This window comes from Pinus tabuliformis, chromosome Q, assembly GCF_031772625.1.
Source record: "Pinus tabuliformis cultivar Carrire ecotype Pingquan chromosome Q, CPIR1, whole genome shotgun sequence".
NCBI lineage: Eukaryota > Viridiplantae > Streptophyta > Pinopsida > Pinales > Pinaceae > Pinus > Pinus tabuliformis.
In genome coordinates this window covers 1,019,881,163-1,019,897,971 of record NC_142296.1, presented here as the reverse complement: position 1 = coordinate 1,019,897,971, position 16,809 = coordinate 1,019,881,163, and the positions used below count along the sequence as shown (strand labels likewise).

Here is a 16,809-nt window from a genome sequence, read left to right as displayed (position 1 = left end):
AATATTCATCTTGCTTATTGTTAACAACGTTAGATTCATACCTGGAGTTTCTTGCCTTCTTGAAGGGTTGTCCTCTTCCTTAATTTCCGACATTTCTTTTACCTCTACCATTGGACCTGCCATTCCTTTGATTGCCTTGAGAGTTATTTTGGTCATCATCATGGTATGAGTCCCTTTTATCAGGGCACTCCCTCGCATAGTGGCCCATTTTGTTGCAATTGTAACATCGTCCTTTTCTTCCACCCTTCGGTCCAGCCTTTCCTTTGGATTTAGCCCTAGAATTGTTTCTTCTTTTAGCATGAGAAGAAAAGGCAGAGGAATTGCCTTTAAGTGCGGGCATTTCTTGCTCTTCCATCCTTGTTTCTTCTTGAATACATCTAGCCATCAATTCCTCAAATCCTGGGATGACATTATTGTTGAGAAGAGTAGTCCTGAATATATACCATTCAGGTGGCAGTCCTCCAAGAGTTGTGATAATCATTTCCCTGTCAGGAACTACTTCCCCAATAGATAGGAGATCATTCTTGGTCTCACTGATCCTTAAGAAATATGCTTGCATACTCTCATCTTTGCCCTTCTTAATTTCCTTCAGCTTATTTCTAAGGAACAAAACTTGATTTGCATCATTAACTTTAAATAAACTCACCAGTCTATCGTAGATTTCCTTGGAGGTGGTCAGCTCGGAAACATAGGTCACCAGGGGCTTGTCAATAGAGTCCCGGATGATCTTCTTTGCTTTGACTTCTCCCTTCGTCCACTTGCTTCTGGCAGGATGCATTTGATGGAGGCGCAACAAGATTGCCTCTCACATGGTCCAACACTTTCTGATCTTCTAAAGTCAAATTAAGAGACATCTTCCATCCATGATAGTCAGACTTCTCACGGAGCTTGTCTTCGGCAGGGAAGAGTGTTGAGGACCCCATGAAGTTTTTAGGATAGCCTTACCAACCTTTAGTGATTGCTCTTGCTCTTGCTTGGGCTTTGTCTTCACCTCAGCTCTGATACCATGTTAAATTATGGTATGTTCTATGCTTAGAGCAGTTTACTTCTTTTCTTCTTATTAGCCATTGATTAGCAATCACATATACATTAAGTAAAGTGCAGATAGAACATTAAACAATCAACAGAAAACAAACCAAGACAAGAGACACAAGATATGGCAGCAACCAGGGACAAACCCCAATGCGGGGAAATCCTTCGATCAAATCTTCTTTTATCTTCAATAGTTCAGCAGAGAGAAATAGTACAAAATCATAACTCTGTAGTTTTATATCAACAGCAGCAAACCCTAGATCAGCAAAGTCAAACTTAGTCAAACAAGATGAAACTGATCTCCAATATGCTTGGTCAATTTCCCGGTCATCTAGTCCTTGAATAGCTTAAAGAAGCAGCCCATAAGCAGCCCCAAAAACACAGTCAAATTGTTGTTGACTAAAGTCAACCTATTGCCCCAAACTAAGGCAATCAACGTTGGTCAAACCAGAGATCAGATCACCTCGATTTGCATGCCAAAATCTGTGGCCTGCCTAGGGGAGGCAACCACACCAAAACCACACTCCTAAATGGTCAACGCTGGTCAAAGAGATGACCTGCAACTTTTGCATCCTTCTTTCTACATCTTCCTTGCCCTACTGCGTCCTCCTTCTTCCCACATGTGAGCTGCTCCTTGTGTAACCCAAAGCTAAGGGGAGAGAGAGAGAGAAGAATGAGTGAGATGAGATGAATTGATAATGAATCAACCTCACTTGTACTTATATGATTTGTTGGGCATGTGTGCCACACATTTAGCTGCTGGCCCACCTTGACAAGTTGTCAAGTAAATACAAATAAATTCATATCTCCATAAATACTTGTCGGAATCAGATGATCTTTAGATCAATCCTACACCTCTCGACAAAAGGAATCTAGGAAAAATATCAGCTGCCATAAATAAGATGACCCACATGGAGGATGGCCCTAGTCGCCAATTTTAACAGTATTATATTGCATTTATATTCAAAAAAACATCCAAAATGCTAAATTAGTTGCAGAAAGTATGAAACCATGCATATTTAATGATTGATTATTAAACCATCAACTATCTAGATTCTAGCAATTACAAAGCTCCATCTTCATCTACAATAGAATAGTAATATCCAATGTCAAACCTTGGATCTAGCCTATGATTGCATAAAGAACCAATATCCACTATCAAATTCAAGTGGACAAGGTCAACAATACATAAAACAATAAGTGATCATGCCATGTGTTCAACTCTCCAGCAAAATAGCTACGTGAAGGCACGATACCTCCATCCAAAAGGGGAATAAGACCATGCCATATGCCAGTGTCTAGGTTCTGAAGACCTCTAAGTGTGTTGCTCCATTAACAAACTCTCAAGATATGCAATGAGGTCATCTTTAAGAGGTTGAGATAGATGATCACTCTGAGGTCATCTTTAAGAGGTTGAGATAGATGATCACTCCACCACGAGATCTATGGTTAGTTTTATTGTCTATTAAGAGTGTTGCAAAATATATGAAAACATGCATATGTTCTCACTCTCCCTCATCCCTAAAACCACCCTAGGTCCTACCCTTAACCCAAACTTAGAGAAAAAAACGAAAAAAGTCACCCCCATGGAACCGTGCCTATTCCTCTAGAACCATGTGCGAAGCATTGTGGACCCATGATGGAACCATCACGGTTCTACAATGGCAAGAACCTTGATTTTTGGGCAAAAGCACAGTTCCAAAATTTAAGGATATAATTCCAAGGCTGGTTCGAGCATGGTCCAATGGATAAAAATAGTGCATGGTTCCAGCCTTCGGGCCAGGGGCATGGGGGCAATTCCTGCAACACTAGGTTGGAGGGTGGGGTGCTTTATTACATGGAAATGAAAGCTAAAACGACCATAGGCCTACTATAAACAGGTTATGGAAAGCTACAGCTAAGAATTATGAGAAATTGTGGCTGTATGGAATGATAATCACTATCATTGAGGAATTTCACTACAGCTGAATTGCTGATAATCCCTGGAAACCAGCAGTGAGATTTCTTGGCCATCCTATGCTGGAGCCTCGGAGGGAAGTGGGATAGCTTGAAGGATTCCTAAGCAAAGCAGGGCATCTCATTCCTTGAATTGTGCAAGCTGAGGGGGGAAAGAAGATGGTGGATTGGGACCGTTGTAGGTGTAAATACTAAATATGAACTGTGAACCTGGGAATTGGACTGTGTGAAGAGAATTAGATCCAGCCATAGGAAGAATTCACCCTTGTGGAGTCATAGCCTCAGCTTAGGGGTGGCCTCTGTTTCAGAGGTACTTGGTGCAGCAGGGAGCCTATGGTTGTGTGGAATGTCCTTCTTCTGCAGCCAGTTGGAAGACAATTAAAGATAAGTGTCACCAATTTACCTGTGAAATGTGTTGAATTGATGCTTTTTATGTCATGGTTCTCATCCCTTCCTACCTGCTCAGTCCTGTTTGCCTGTGTAAGCCTGAATTTATAATTTATGGTGCCACTTTCACTGAATAGTTAATTATCCTTGCATATGCATATGCAAGATATCTGCCTAGAAATAAGAGGCTTGGAAAATAGACAACAACTCGCAAAGGTTTAAACTATGTTTTATGGAAAATCTTTGCATGTATGTCTCTTTACCATTTAAGGGGTTCCTCTGGAGTCTGGCCTTTAACCTTTGATTTAAATCCATTTCATCTCTGTTGCTAAACTCCCTACAATGTAGGTTTAGTAGTGCCTTAATCGTTTGAGAGAAATGAATATTTCCTGGAATTTCTCCACATATATCAAATCAAAGAGTAGAAATATAATCATTTTAGATTTTTTGATGTTGCTCAAAGAAACATAAATGTCTAAACATTTTGGTCATGTTCATTAAAGCACATTCCTTTGCTGCTTTTAGCAAGTCCTCACAAGAAGCAGATTGCATTGTGGATGATTTCTAAGAGTTATAATTCGGCAAAGCATATTTTGTGATATTCATCAAAGCACATTTCTTTGCTGCTTTTAGCAGATGCTCACAAGAAGCAGATTGCACTGTGGATGATTTCTTAAGAGTTATGGATTGACAAATCAGATTTGTGATATCAACTTTAGCATCAACAGCAAAGATCTAAGTATATGAAATGTATCTGTTTCTCTTATAGGTTTTTTAATTTTATATTATGTACATGTGATATATATTATAGATCTGTACAATCTAACTAAGTTTTGATTTTGTTATGACTCAAGGATTATAACATAATTATATATGAATTACTGGAGTAATAAGTGGCTAGCCATATTAGGATTAGAGCAAGCAAATTGCCGAGTACACCTAAGGTCGATAAAATATTTCAATTTGGCATACCAGGAAGAAGGGACACTCTGATAAAAGATGTTTGTGCAACAGTTTTAGGTAGACAGATAATCATGCTAGAGCTGTTTCCCATGTTGATTGAAACCGCCCATTTATTCCCTCAGAGAAGTCAAGCAAACATGGAAGATTTGATAATCAACATCAATATGCATTCTGGACTATATCTCAATAAATTAATATACTCAACAATACCTCAATTTCCAAAATAGTGAAAAACCTCATTGATAAACTGCTGCAATCACAAGGACAAAAGTGGAGTGATCACACCCATCCTTGTGCAGTAGAATCCCCACAAAATATCAGATAGGTTAACGGATCGTCTAACAGAGAAATAAGCAATTGGGGAATACACCAGAAACTTATGGTCAGACAAAATCATAGGCATATCTACTAAATCGACATAGCAGTGTCGCAGGATAATGCAACAGTTGACAACCCCACAACGACAATTTTAAAGCAAATACTAAGTCTTAAGGCATATCATTTCGCAGGGAACGAAATGGGTCTTGGACGCAACATGACGAACAGAAACCACTTCATTCATGTAACCAGTTCGAGAAGAGAATCCTTCAATCAAGTCGAGATTTGCTTTTCTTGTTTTGCATCCTAGTCAGTGTGAACTGCACACGCTGCTATCGTTAACATTAACATCTAGATCAAATTAATTCATCTAGGGCAACATAAATACTAGAACCTCGATATACATATAGAAATATCGATCATGGAGTCATCATTCCCACTTGAAACAATGTTAAGTTAGCCCTAATTTGGACAAAACGTAATTGATTTTTAAAAACGGCCTGTGTAACTGCAAAGCTTCATCAATTGTAAAATACCTTGTCCCTGGCAACTACTATTATTTCGTATGCAAGAGCTAATGCTTGCAACCAACAGTTGCCAGATGCCATTCAAACCCTACCTATCAGACAAACCCATCTCAAAATTCAAAAAAAGGAGAAATATTCTTACATGGAAACTTGAGCTCGTTGGGCTGAACGCTCAAGAGTTCTGACGGCATGGTTGTCCCTTTGTTTCTTCCTTGCTTCTGCTACTCTTCCTTCTTTCGTTCTGCTGGACGGCCAACTCTGGTTCCTTCCCTTGAAGACGGGAAGTTCGTATGGCAACTGCCACCAGACACTCGGCTAGAGAAAGGGCATCGTAAGATGTTGCATCGATCAGATGGGTATTAATAGGTCCCGGATTGAAAGCGACCCGATTTAAAGACAATATACAGCAATTGATGCCTCACCAAAGCGACACTCTTGTTGCTATTGGTGGTCAGGTCACTCGCACGCAATAAGAATTGGTACACTGAATGGAATTGGTAAGATCGATCACGTCTGGTTGATGGCAATAAGAGCCTATATACGAAGACAGCAGAGGGAGATGACAGGGATGGCAGGTGACGTCATCACCACTGGCGACACATGACCTTTCCAAATAAACATTTCATTTCATGTGATCACACGGTTTCAAATTTTAAATTGAGAGCTAATAAATTCGAAAGAATTATAAAAATATTTACTTTCGAATTTAAAAATATTTACCTACCTCATATGTACACTTATTAATAAAAGAAAATTGCCATATATATGTAAAGATTTTTTATATTTAAAAAATAAATTTGAAAATTATTAATAAGAGAAAATTGGATGTATATTTAAATATTTTTATATTTAAGAAATAAATTTGAATAAAATAAAATGAATATTTTGTGATCACACGGTTTGAAATTTTATATTGAGAGCTAATAAATTCGAAAGAATTATAAAAATATTTACCTAATTTTATATTGAGAGCTAATAAATTCGAAAGAATTATAAAAATATTTACCTAATTTTATATTGAGAGCTATTAAATTCGAAAGAATTATAAAAATATTTACCTATCTCATATGTACACTTATTAATAAAAGAAAATTGCCATGTATATTTAAAGATTTTTATATTTAAAAAATAAATTTGAATAAAATAAAATGAATATTTTATATCATGTATGCAATTGTGGAGTTTACCGCGGTAGCAAATTTGTTTGAAAAAAAAAAAAAAAATCACTAGAATTTGGCAATAGGAGTGTCTGAATTGTGTTTTTGATGGTGGAAATGGATTTAGCACCATCAATAATCCTAGGGCACCCAAAATCTTGAAGTTTGATTGGATTTACAAAAATTTCTACATAACTTTATCAAAATCTTGTTGAAATTTCCATGATTTTTCAAGCAAATTTGAAACCTAATTAGACCAAGCATTAGTTTAAAATTAAAAATTAGTATTTAAAAAGTAAATTTATGATAGATTAAAAAGTATGATCACTACTTCCTTATGTTCTTAAATTTTTGGAGCAAGGTCTAAAATATCTAGGTTTCTTCTTGAAGCCTAATGATTATCGCAATGAAGATTGGGCATCACTGGTCATGAAGGTGGATAAGTTTTTAAATTGTTAGTGTCAAAGATGTCTTTCCATGGTTAGTCGTCTGATCCTTATCAAATTGGTTTTGGAGGTTGTCCTAATTTATTGGGATTCACTTACCTGGATCCCCGAAATGTATTTTAGAGATAATTATAAGACTTAGTTCTTTTTTTCTTTGGTCTGGAAAGAAAGAAAAAGGGTTTTTGCCTTGGGTTAGATGGGATGTCATTACCATACCAAAGGCCTTGGGTGGTTGTGTTTTAAAGAATTTATTTAACTTTTCCAAAGCTTTATTAGTTAAATGTGGATGGAGGTTAATTTCTACAAACAATCTTTGACAGTATGTAGTGTATAAAAATGCATTGCCCCTTTATCTCTTGAAGGTTGGATCCATAAATCAGATAAACCTAGAAAAAATATTTCAATAATATGTTATGTGATTATTAATACTTTTGATATTATTGGTAATGGACTTGCTTAGTGAGTGAGCAAAGGTGATAAGGTTACACTGGGTATTGATCCATGGCTTGGATGTGCCTCTCATCATTTGCTAACACTTCCTTTAATTCATTGGCCCAAAGTCTGTGGTTTATGTAAATTGTCTCATATTGCAAACCTAGGTTGATTTTCTCTCTCGCATCAAGGTTGGCTAACTACTGGGGATCTTGGTGTTGTGGAGGAATTTAGATCTCATTGGCAAGATTATATTCAAGCTTTGGTAGATGGTCATGTTCGTTTATCTGACAGACCGAGTGAGCTTATCTAGTGCATTGCCCTTTTGGCACTTATCATCCTAAGATGGGTTATGTTTATCTTATTGTTGAGAGCTTGAATTTAGAGATCAAGTGGTGGTGGAATGTTATTTGGAAGGTTGAATGCCCTCTAAAATCTAATTATTTTATGTGGTGCCTTATGATGAAAATAGTTCCTACTTGGGATGTTTTGCAAAGAAGATACACGTGTGGTCTAGGTTGGTGTCCTTTTTATCAAAATGATGTGGAATCAGCACATCATGTTTTTATGCTATGTCCCTTTTCAAAATGTTTGGTTGCATTGTGAGTTTGCACTAGGTTATTATATTCCTTAACAGGTGTTGGTTTGGAGGAGGCATGGCATTCATTGTATATAAATCCCTTCAATTGTCATATAAAAGTTCTTCCTCTCATTACATGATGGGGGTATGGTTGGCTCAGAATTAGGCTTTCTTTCAAGACTTCGAGACGAATCCTTCTCATATTGTTGTTGAGGCTTTGGTTATTTTAACTCATTTTCCTCAAGGCAAAAAAATTGTTGCTCCTAGAGTGATCTTGCTTGAAAGTTTTGACTCATCTATTCCATGGGGATATTTTAATGGTGTTGCTATTGAAAATGGGAAAAAATGTGGAGGTGGTTTTGTTTTATATCTCAGTCCAAATCACTTTTTCAAAGTAAATATTGGCCTTGGTCCAAAGGACCAATAACAAAGCGAAACTTCTTGCTTGCAAATACCTATTAATGTCTACAAAAGGAAAGGGATGTTCAAGGATTCATATTTTCGAGGATTCTAAGTTATCTGTGAATTGGATTAATGGTTTTTTTTCTTGTAGGAATATCTTACTTGGGCCCATTGTTGAGGATATTTCTTATATTATTCGTTCTTTTACATCTTTTACATGTTCACATATTTACAAGGAAAGGAATTAGGATGTGGATTGCTCCTGAAAGGACGACTTTAATATGGAGAAAGATAATTGGATCATAATTGAACAAGATAATGATTTTTATGAGGAGTCAAACCATTTTGTCACCGATACCTAATTATGTATCTTTCAAATGTCAATTTTTTGGCTACATGATCTTTTATTACAACTATTCTATTCAGCGTTTTGCGAGTACATAATTTAATGATGGATCTAGTTGCTTTTTGGGACCCTTTTTGTTTTCATACATTATGTATTTATAAATATGGGATTGTGATGTTCTTTTATTTCTCTCATGTTCCCCATATGCTAATGTAAAGTTTTTTGGTTGTTCTCTCATTTGGCATAAGGAGATGTATTTATGTGTATTCTTGATAGGTGATTGTTTTGGCTTAAATGTAAACTTTGTATAGATCTTTGGAGGATAATTTTTGAACTACACTTTTGAGTGTATATGTAAAATGTAATCTCATAATTTCATATGAATGAAATTACGTTATTTTTCCTCAAGGAACAAAAAAATTTATTCAATTATAAAAATAACATATATCAAAAACGTTAGTAGGGAAGATGCAAGCGAAGGCAATGGAGGATGGAACTAGGAGACAAATGGAGAACTAGCTCCAGATGAAGGCGAATGGGCAGCAGTTACGAGTTGTAGAGGAATCACTCAAAAGGGTGGTGAATATAGAACGTCTGCAAGACGACAAAATTGGAGACATGAACAAGATGTTCTCCATCTACTTGAAATATATCCATAATGTGGATATCACACTAGGGCAAGAACCGGGAGAGCCTGCTTGGCTCACGAAATATCGGGTCAGGGAGGTAACTAGAGCAAATAACAAGCAACCAACAACTCAAGGAGGGGGGGTGGCAACAGTAGCAACTCCAGTGGCGAAAACAACACCTGTGTCTGGTTTAGGTGTAGCGAAAGCAACACCAATGCCTATAGTTAAATGATCACGAGTCCGTTTCTTTTTTGGCTTTGTTTTTCGTATGGTTATCTAGGCCATATAATAGTAATATGGTGATAGATAGGTTTGTAGGCGTACAACAGGAAGATGGACTTATAGACAGACCACCCTCGAGTGGTAAATTGATAAGCAAAAGTAGTAGTAAAGTTAATTTGCAGATAGTAAAGTTAATTTTCTAGATCTTTATAAAAGATACTAGAGACAAAATAAACTTATGGCATGTCTAGTTAAATGTGTGGCCAAGACTATCTTTTACTGCAGCTGGTTTGGTTCCAAATCTGGTAAACCAGTTGGTTATGATGTACTTTATGTTTATATAGTAATATATAATTATGTAATTTAACTATATTTAATTAATATTTGACATTAAGTATCGTTTATTGTTTTTTTCTTCAGAGAAAAAATAAATAAATAAATAAATCAAATCAAATCAAATTAAACAATTATAAAATGAAATATATCTAATTATGTAATTTAAATATATTTAATCAATATTTGATATTTAAAGCATATTATGTAAAATACTATGAAGGTTTTGATTTGATTCTTTATTTAAACTATATTCATATTGTAGATATAAGTCTTTCGGATTAATCACATCAATAGGATTTGGTCGACGTTTCGAACTAACTAATGTGTTTTCCGCCAGCCAATTTTAATCTTTCTTCTTCTATACAACTTAATAATAAAATAATATTATTATATTTAATTATTATAGAAAGCAATAATATTATTAATGAATTGAAATATTAGAATGATATTATTAATCTCTAAATCAATAAAAATAATAAACACCATCAATATATTATTGATATGATTGAATATCTTTAGTTCTCCTCCAACAAATTATAGTCCTTCTATAATATTACTATATGAATTGATAATATTGAATTATAAGTTAGTCTCTAACCCACCCTTGGATTAGTCAAACCCTAACAAATTACCTTATTTAAACTAATTATTTTTAGATGACACTACTATTAATACATTTAGCTTATGATTATGAAATAAAATATTCAATTACTTATAACAGCTAGTTTCTAATATTATGAGTCAAAACCTAACAAACTATATTAGAAAAATCAATTATTATTATAATATTTGAAACTAATTATTTCTAGATAATTTTAAAATAAATATTAATAATCTAATTATAATATTGAAATGAAATATTTATTTATTATCCCGCAGCTATTTCTTAACTAAATTTAATATTATTAATATATAAATTCGAAAATAAATATTTATTTATTACATATCAGCTAATTTATAACTAAATCATTAAACAATGTAACAAATTACATAATGACTAATTTGCAACGGTTAACTCTAGGTAGTGATGCATCCTTACTATTTATTCCCTGAGATCTATTGATTTCTCACCTTGTCCTGACGATGAACCACATTAGTTGGTTCGAAACGTCGACCAAATCCTAATGATGTGATTATCCGAAAGACTTATATCTACATTATGGATCACAAAAGTCTTAGATCTAACATATATTCATATTAGAAGTAGGAGTGGTGAATCTAATAGTTGTAATTATGTTTTTCCATGTGTTTCTCATTTTTTGTGTAGCAGGGTCCATTGAAAGTATGCAACATGGGTACTCCTTGGATGAGGAATTAAATTATGCATCTAACGAGTTGTAGACACTCGTTGGATGCGAAATTAAATTCAACATTTAACAAGTACCTATTATGCATACTTCTTAGAAGACCCACATTGATAAAAATTGAAAATACATTAAAACATGTGTTGCACTTATAATAGATGGAATTGACCCATGTCATGGGAGTATCCTTAAAAATTAGTAATAATAAACAAACAAACAAATAAATAAAAATCTTTCATTATCAACCATAAATAGAATACTTTAATTCCTACCTTAATTTTACATCAACTTTATATAAAAATAAAGTAGTTGGAAGTTTTAAAAAATATAATTTAATTTTGAATTTCTTACTTTTTAATATAAGAAATGTGTGTAATTCATTTAATATTTAGTGTGGAGTTGACACGACATTTAAAAATGATATTGATATTAGAGGTCATTATATATAAAGAGAGATCACAAAAAATATTTGTATTCCAACCATAAATAAAATATTTCAATGCTCATATTATATAACATAATTTTATATCAATTTTATATAAAAAAAGACTCATAATTTTACTTTTTTATGTGAGGGAGATTTGAATTTTTTAATTTTTTCATATAAATTTATAGAATATTTCATCTATATATATAATATGGGTTATAAATAAAATATTCTAATATGCATGTTTTTAATATATGCAAATAGGTTATTATCGATAGAAATTTTCTAATTCAAAATATAAGAGAACTATGTAATTCCTTTGATTTTTAATATGGAGTTGACATTTATATATGTGTGTGTAAATTGCATTTATCTTTATCTTTGATGGTTAGAAGTAAATGATAAAAATCCTCACACGAGTGTCAATTGCAATAAATGATATAATAAGATTTAAGAATAAATAGTTCTTCAAGATGTATATTTTTCATTCTTTAAATTTTACCCTTTAAAAGAGATAAGCACTTTAAAAACTTTGATCTCTCCATGCTTAATATATCTATAAGATTAACATAAATCATTTTAAGAAAAAAAATACATTTTTTAAAATTTTATTTTTTCAGTGATTTTATTGCCTATTATTTATATTTTAAACTTTATATAAAATTAAAATTCTTGAATTTAATAAACTAAAAAAATCTTATAAAAAATTTAGGTTTTTTAAATTTTTATCATAGATATATATATATAAGTTTGGATCAAAATTCTTAGACTTTTAATTCATTTTTAAATTTTTAGAAATTATTTCCAAGGTTCTTTAAAGTTTTTGTAAATTAAATTAAAAATTCAATTTTTTATTTGTTATTAACGATGACTAATTTTATGTGGTTTAAATTCAAATTTTCAAAATTATATATTGTTTAAAAAAATTAAAATAAAACTCTAATAGTCAAGTGTCCTCATAAATTAATTATGAATTTTATTTTCTAAATTATGGATTTTTCAATATTTAATACTTTCTTTAAAAAAAAAATAGTTGTCATTACATTCCGAGTTTTTACTAACTATGGAAACTGGGAAATTTGAAAAAACAAAAGCAACAACGATGTGCAACATATTACACTGTTTTTTCCATATTTTTTCCTTGGTGAGTGTTATTATTGAATGGACTTGGTTCAATCATAATAGAAATAGGTGAATAGATAATTTTGGATGAAACATTAGCCCCGACATTATCATTTGTTACAAAAGTTAAGTGTTTATTGAAATATGTTTGTGTACATTCTATTCCATTTTTAGCTTATAGGACCAAATAAGAAGGAGAATATATAATGCCTAGTATCTTTATATTAAATAATGTAACAAACTATATATTTAACTTTAATTTTACACTCATCTTAATTCAACGACAACTAAATAATCTATGGTAGAATTTCTACATCGAAATAATCAAATTGATATGAAGTATCACGTGTCTTAATCGCGTGGCAAAGAATTCATATGTAATAAAATATCTAATATAAAAAATTACCATGTTTAGTATATTAAAATAAAAAGTTTAGTTACACAAAGCATAAGTGTGGGTGCAAAAGATTCCTAAATTTTTTTATTTTTTATTTTTAAATAATGATTAAAATTGTGAAGACAAAAAAGAAAATCTTATTTATTGTAGTGTTGAATTAGATTTTATTTTTTTATAGTGCATCATGATTTAAAATTGAATTGTGAATTTATATAATATAAGTAAGGTTTATTGAGGAAAAGAAAATATTAATTATAAAAAAATCCATAAATTTGGAAAAAAAAAATAAATTGAAAATTAATTTATGAGGACACTTGACGATTAGAGGCTTTTTCTTATTTGTGTTTTTGAACAATTATTAATTATGAAAAATTGATTTTAAACCACATAAAATTAGGCATCCACCAATCATAAATTAGAAATTCAAATTATAAAAATTCAAAAAAAATTAATTCAATTAAAAAAAAGTTTAATATTTAATTTTACAAACCTTTAATAAATTTTTGAAATAGTTTCTAAAAAATTGCAAATTAATTAAGAGTCAAAGCATTTTGACCCAAGTGATTACAATATACTTTGAGTTCCGCAGGTATAAAAATACAATTTAAGCCAACACTACAATAAATAAAATTTTCTCTTTTGTCTTCACATTTTTAATCAAAAAAAAAAGAAGAAGAAAAAAAGAAAAAAGAAAAAAGAATATTTTGCTCTCACACTTAAGCCTTTGTGTAACTAATTTTTATTATTATTTTAATATACTAGATATTGTAATTTTTTATATTAGATATTTTATTACATATGATTTTTTTGTCACACAATTAAAACAACACATGATATTTCATATCAATTTGATTTTTTCGACATAAAATTTCTACCATAAATTATTTATTTGTCGTTGAATTAGGATGAGTGTAAATTTAAAGTTAAATTATAGTTTGTTACAATAATTAGCTTATATATATATATATATATATATATATTAATTTCTCCTCCTTATTTGGTCTTATAATTTAAAGATGGAATAAAATGTGCACAAGCGTATTTCAATAAACTCCTAACTTTTGTAACAAACGATGATGTTGGGAGCTAATGTTTCATTGACAATTATGTATGCATCTATCTCTATTTTGCTCCAAGGTTATCTAGTCCATTAATTACTTCCATTATAGTCCATTAACTACTTTTGTAACTTCCCTTGGTCATATTCAAATGTGTTTTATTATCATATTTATGAATTTGTTCATGCATTCAATAATTATTATGGATTATTTTTTGCATATTACACTTGTTCTTAAAAGGTTGCCCAAGTTCACTATGTAATATATTAATTTTAAACTTTATACAAAAAAAAAAATCTTAAATTTAAATAAGTAATTGTACAATATGTTTTTTATAAAATAAATTAATATTTTACATGGTTAATCAATATCATATTTTTTAACTTAAAAATTTAAATATAAAATTAATTAAAAAAAAATAGTTAAAAGACAATCATTTTAGTATATGCCGTAAAAACATATTAGTATGTGTAGTAAAATTTTGAATATGTTGAAAATTATGACAAATAATTCCTATAAAATTTGAGAGATAAGCAAATTCGAATATTTTAATATGAGGTGAATTAAGCAATAGGAAATTAGTACTAGCAATTGCCCCAAAAGGTGCAAAGAGAGGCCGATAAAATTGTTAAATTGGAATTGTTGAATTGCAAAAGTTGTACTTTGATTTGAAATAATAATTGTCAAAAAGGAACCCTCATCAAATGGGGGTGAAGGGAGTCCATTTTCATCATCTGCAGTTGATGATGAAGGAGAATGTGGCAAGGTACTTGCAACATGCAAAATGACTTATATGAACAAAAATGTATTTTCAAGAACAAAAAGCCCTTCTAGTAGAGCATAGGATGGCACATTACCATGCCTGCAATTGTTGCCACAACTACATTAACAAGAGTCTTCACCCATTCATCTTCAACTTATTTCCAGCCACTGCAGTATACCACAGAAGCAATAAGCACGTTTTTGGAGGTTCTATAGTTTAAATGTTGTAAGCAGAATAATAGTAAATAACCAGGGTAGCTGTAAATACTTCTCTGAACCAAATTTTGAAAAATATGAATAAAATGCTACCTGTTTCTTTTAAAAACAAAAAATGTAATTTTTTTGTTGTATTATAACTAGCAATTGTCCCAAAAGGTACAAAGAGAGGCCGATAGGATTGTTAAATTGGAATTGTTGAATTTTTCTAGAAGAGTTAATTGGTTTGTGGAAAACCTTGTTTTCTTGGACTGGATCATTGTGCAATTACTTTTCTTTAGATGTTTTGTTTATATCTATATTACAAGGAACACATTGAATGTCTTATTTCATTTTAGAGTAAGTTAATTACCCAAAATCAAGAAACCTCTATAGATGGCCAAGCATATACGAAGAATACATCTCATTCATATGCAATACCAAATCCATCTTTTCTTTTCTCTGAGTAAAATTTCAAAAGCATGAACACATGCCATTTCATATGCACAATAAACCCAACTTCTGAAATTTCAATGCTTGGATGCATCCCATTCATATGCTACAGTAAACCCATATTTTCCTTAAATTTCAATCCATAAACACATCCATTCATGAGCCATAACAGAACCACAAAAAACAAAACCCCCTGACCCGTTAATACATTATCTACTCAGAGAGAGGTAAGACAAAAGGACAACACTGTCTACGGATCCTCCATGTCTCTGAAGGAGATGAGGAGCGTCCCGTGACCCATTAATGCATTGTCTTCTCAGGAGTGCGAGGTAAGACTAAAGAAAATCACTAGCTACGGATGTTTCATGTCTCCATAAGGCCTTGATAAATCTTCATTTATTTTGTAAATACAATAATTTGATTGCATTTTAACACTGTAAATACTAAAAATGAGCCCATAAAGAGCAGATAATCAAGAAGGAAACGCTTCAATCACAAACTGGAAATCAGGAATGGTGATTATTTTATAACGACCAAATCCACCTTCTAATAAAATCTTCTTCCATTCTTTCTTTGTTCTTTCCTTCCCACCAGAGTAGTGCGCCACCATTACCAGATCAAATACTAGAACTAAATTAGGATCCAGAACCGGCTTCTCTTTCTGGCCACCATTATTATTATCACCGCCTCTGTGATTAGAGTCCAGCGCCACTACGTCAACAATAATGAGCTTCCCCGTCTCTGGGATCGCCTTCCTGCAGCTCTTCAGTATCTTGATACAGTCCTCGTCACCCCAGTCATGCATGATCCACTGATGACATCGCACAAACAAATTGTATAGTCAAAACGTGCTCTCAGCTCATTCTAATTGAATTACATGACAGCTCAGCAAGTTCAAGACTTACCTTCATGAATATGGCGTCCGCAGAGGGCACGGTTTCAAACATGTCTCCGCCCATGTGCTCCACACCTATTTACATACATTTATATGTATAAGATTGTTATGCATATATACCATTGATGAAGCAAAGGTGTTGTTAGTAACCTGGGAGATGGGGAGCAGTGGCCACGACATGAGGGAGGTCATAGTTGATGCCTCTGATGGAAGGATAACGCCGCAACATTGCCTCGATTGTCTCCTCTGCAAGCCCAGCCTCTCGAGGAAAATCAGAGAATGGAAGTCAAATTTCGAAAAGCCGATAGGATTATTAAATTAGCATAAACAAAAACGAGAAATTAGCATGATGATTTGATGTTTGAAACGTCAAACAAGGCCGCACAGCCTTGTGATTTTAAATATGACATTTTTTTTTCAAGTTTGGTTGAAGATTGACTACCAACGTAACCCCAAGATCCCT

At 32.4% G+C, this 16,809-nt stretch overlaps 2 protein-coding genes across 2 annotated transcripts in view; both read right to left on the bottom strand.

Moving 5' to 3' along the window:
• Window positions 1-5,715, bottom strand: part of LOC149222962 (vesicle-associated protein 1-2-like) — a 302,296-nt gene extending 296,581 nt beyond the window's left edge. Inside the window, exon 1 of the mRNA XM_089385681.1 lies at window positions 5,326-5,715. Within this exon, the coding sequence (XP_089241807.1) occupies window positions 5,326-5,374 (49 nt within the window). The 5' untranslated portion in view covers window positions 5,375-5,715. The remainder of the gene's footprint in view (window positions 1-5,325) is intronic.
• A 10,160-nt stretch (window positions 5,716-15,875) lies between these two features.
• On the bottom strand, window positions 15,876-16,558 carry LOC149222961 (xanthohumol 4-O-methyltransferase-like). The gene is made up of 3 exons (XM_089383203.1): window positions 16,497-16,558; window positions 16,357-16,421; window positions 15,876-16,262 (listed from the first exon to the last, which is right to left on the bottom strand). The coding sequence occupies exons 2-3, from the start codon at window positions 16,408-16,410 to the stop codon at window positions 15,924-15,926; spliced, it is 393 nt and encodes a 130-aa protein (XP_089239329.1). The 5' UTR covers window positions 16,411-16,421; window positions 16,497-16,558; the 3' UTR covers window positions 15,876-15,923.
• Window positions 16,559-16,809: the final 251 nt, after the last annotated feature.

Bases quoted from the DNA above. Each gene is read 5' to 3' on its own strand.
- LOC149222961 (XM_089383203.1), bottom strand. From the start codon at position 16,410: ATGGGCGGAGACATGTTTGAAACCGTGCCCTCTGCGGACGCCATATTC. The intron at 16,263-16,356 runs GTAAGTCTTGAA...CGATGTCATCAG, and splicing joins CGGACGCCATATTCATGAAG to TGGATCATGCATGACTGGGG.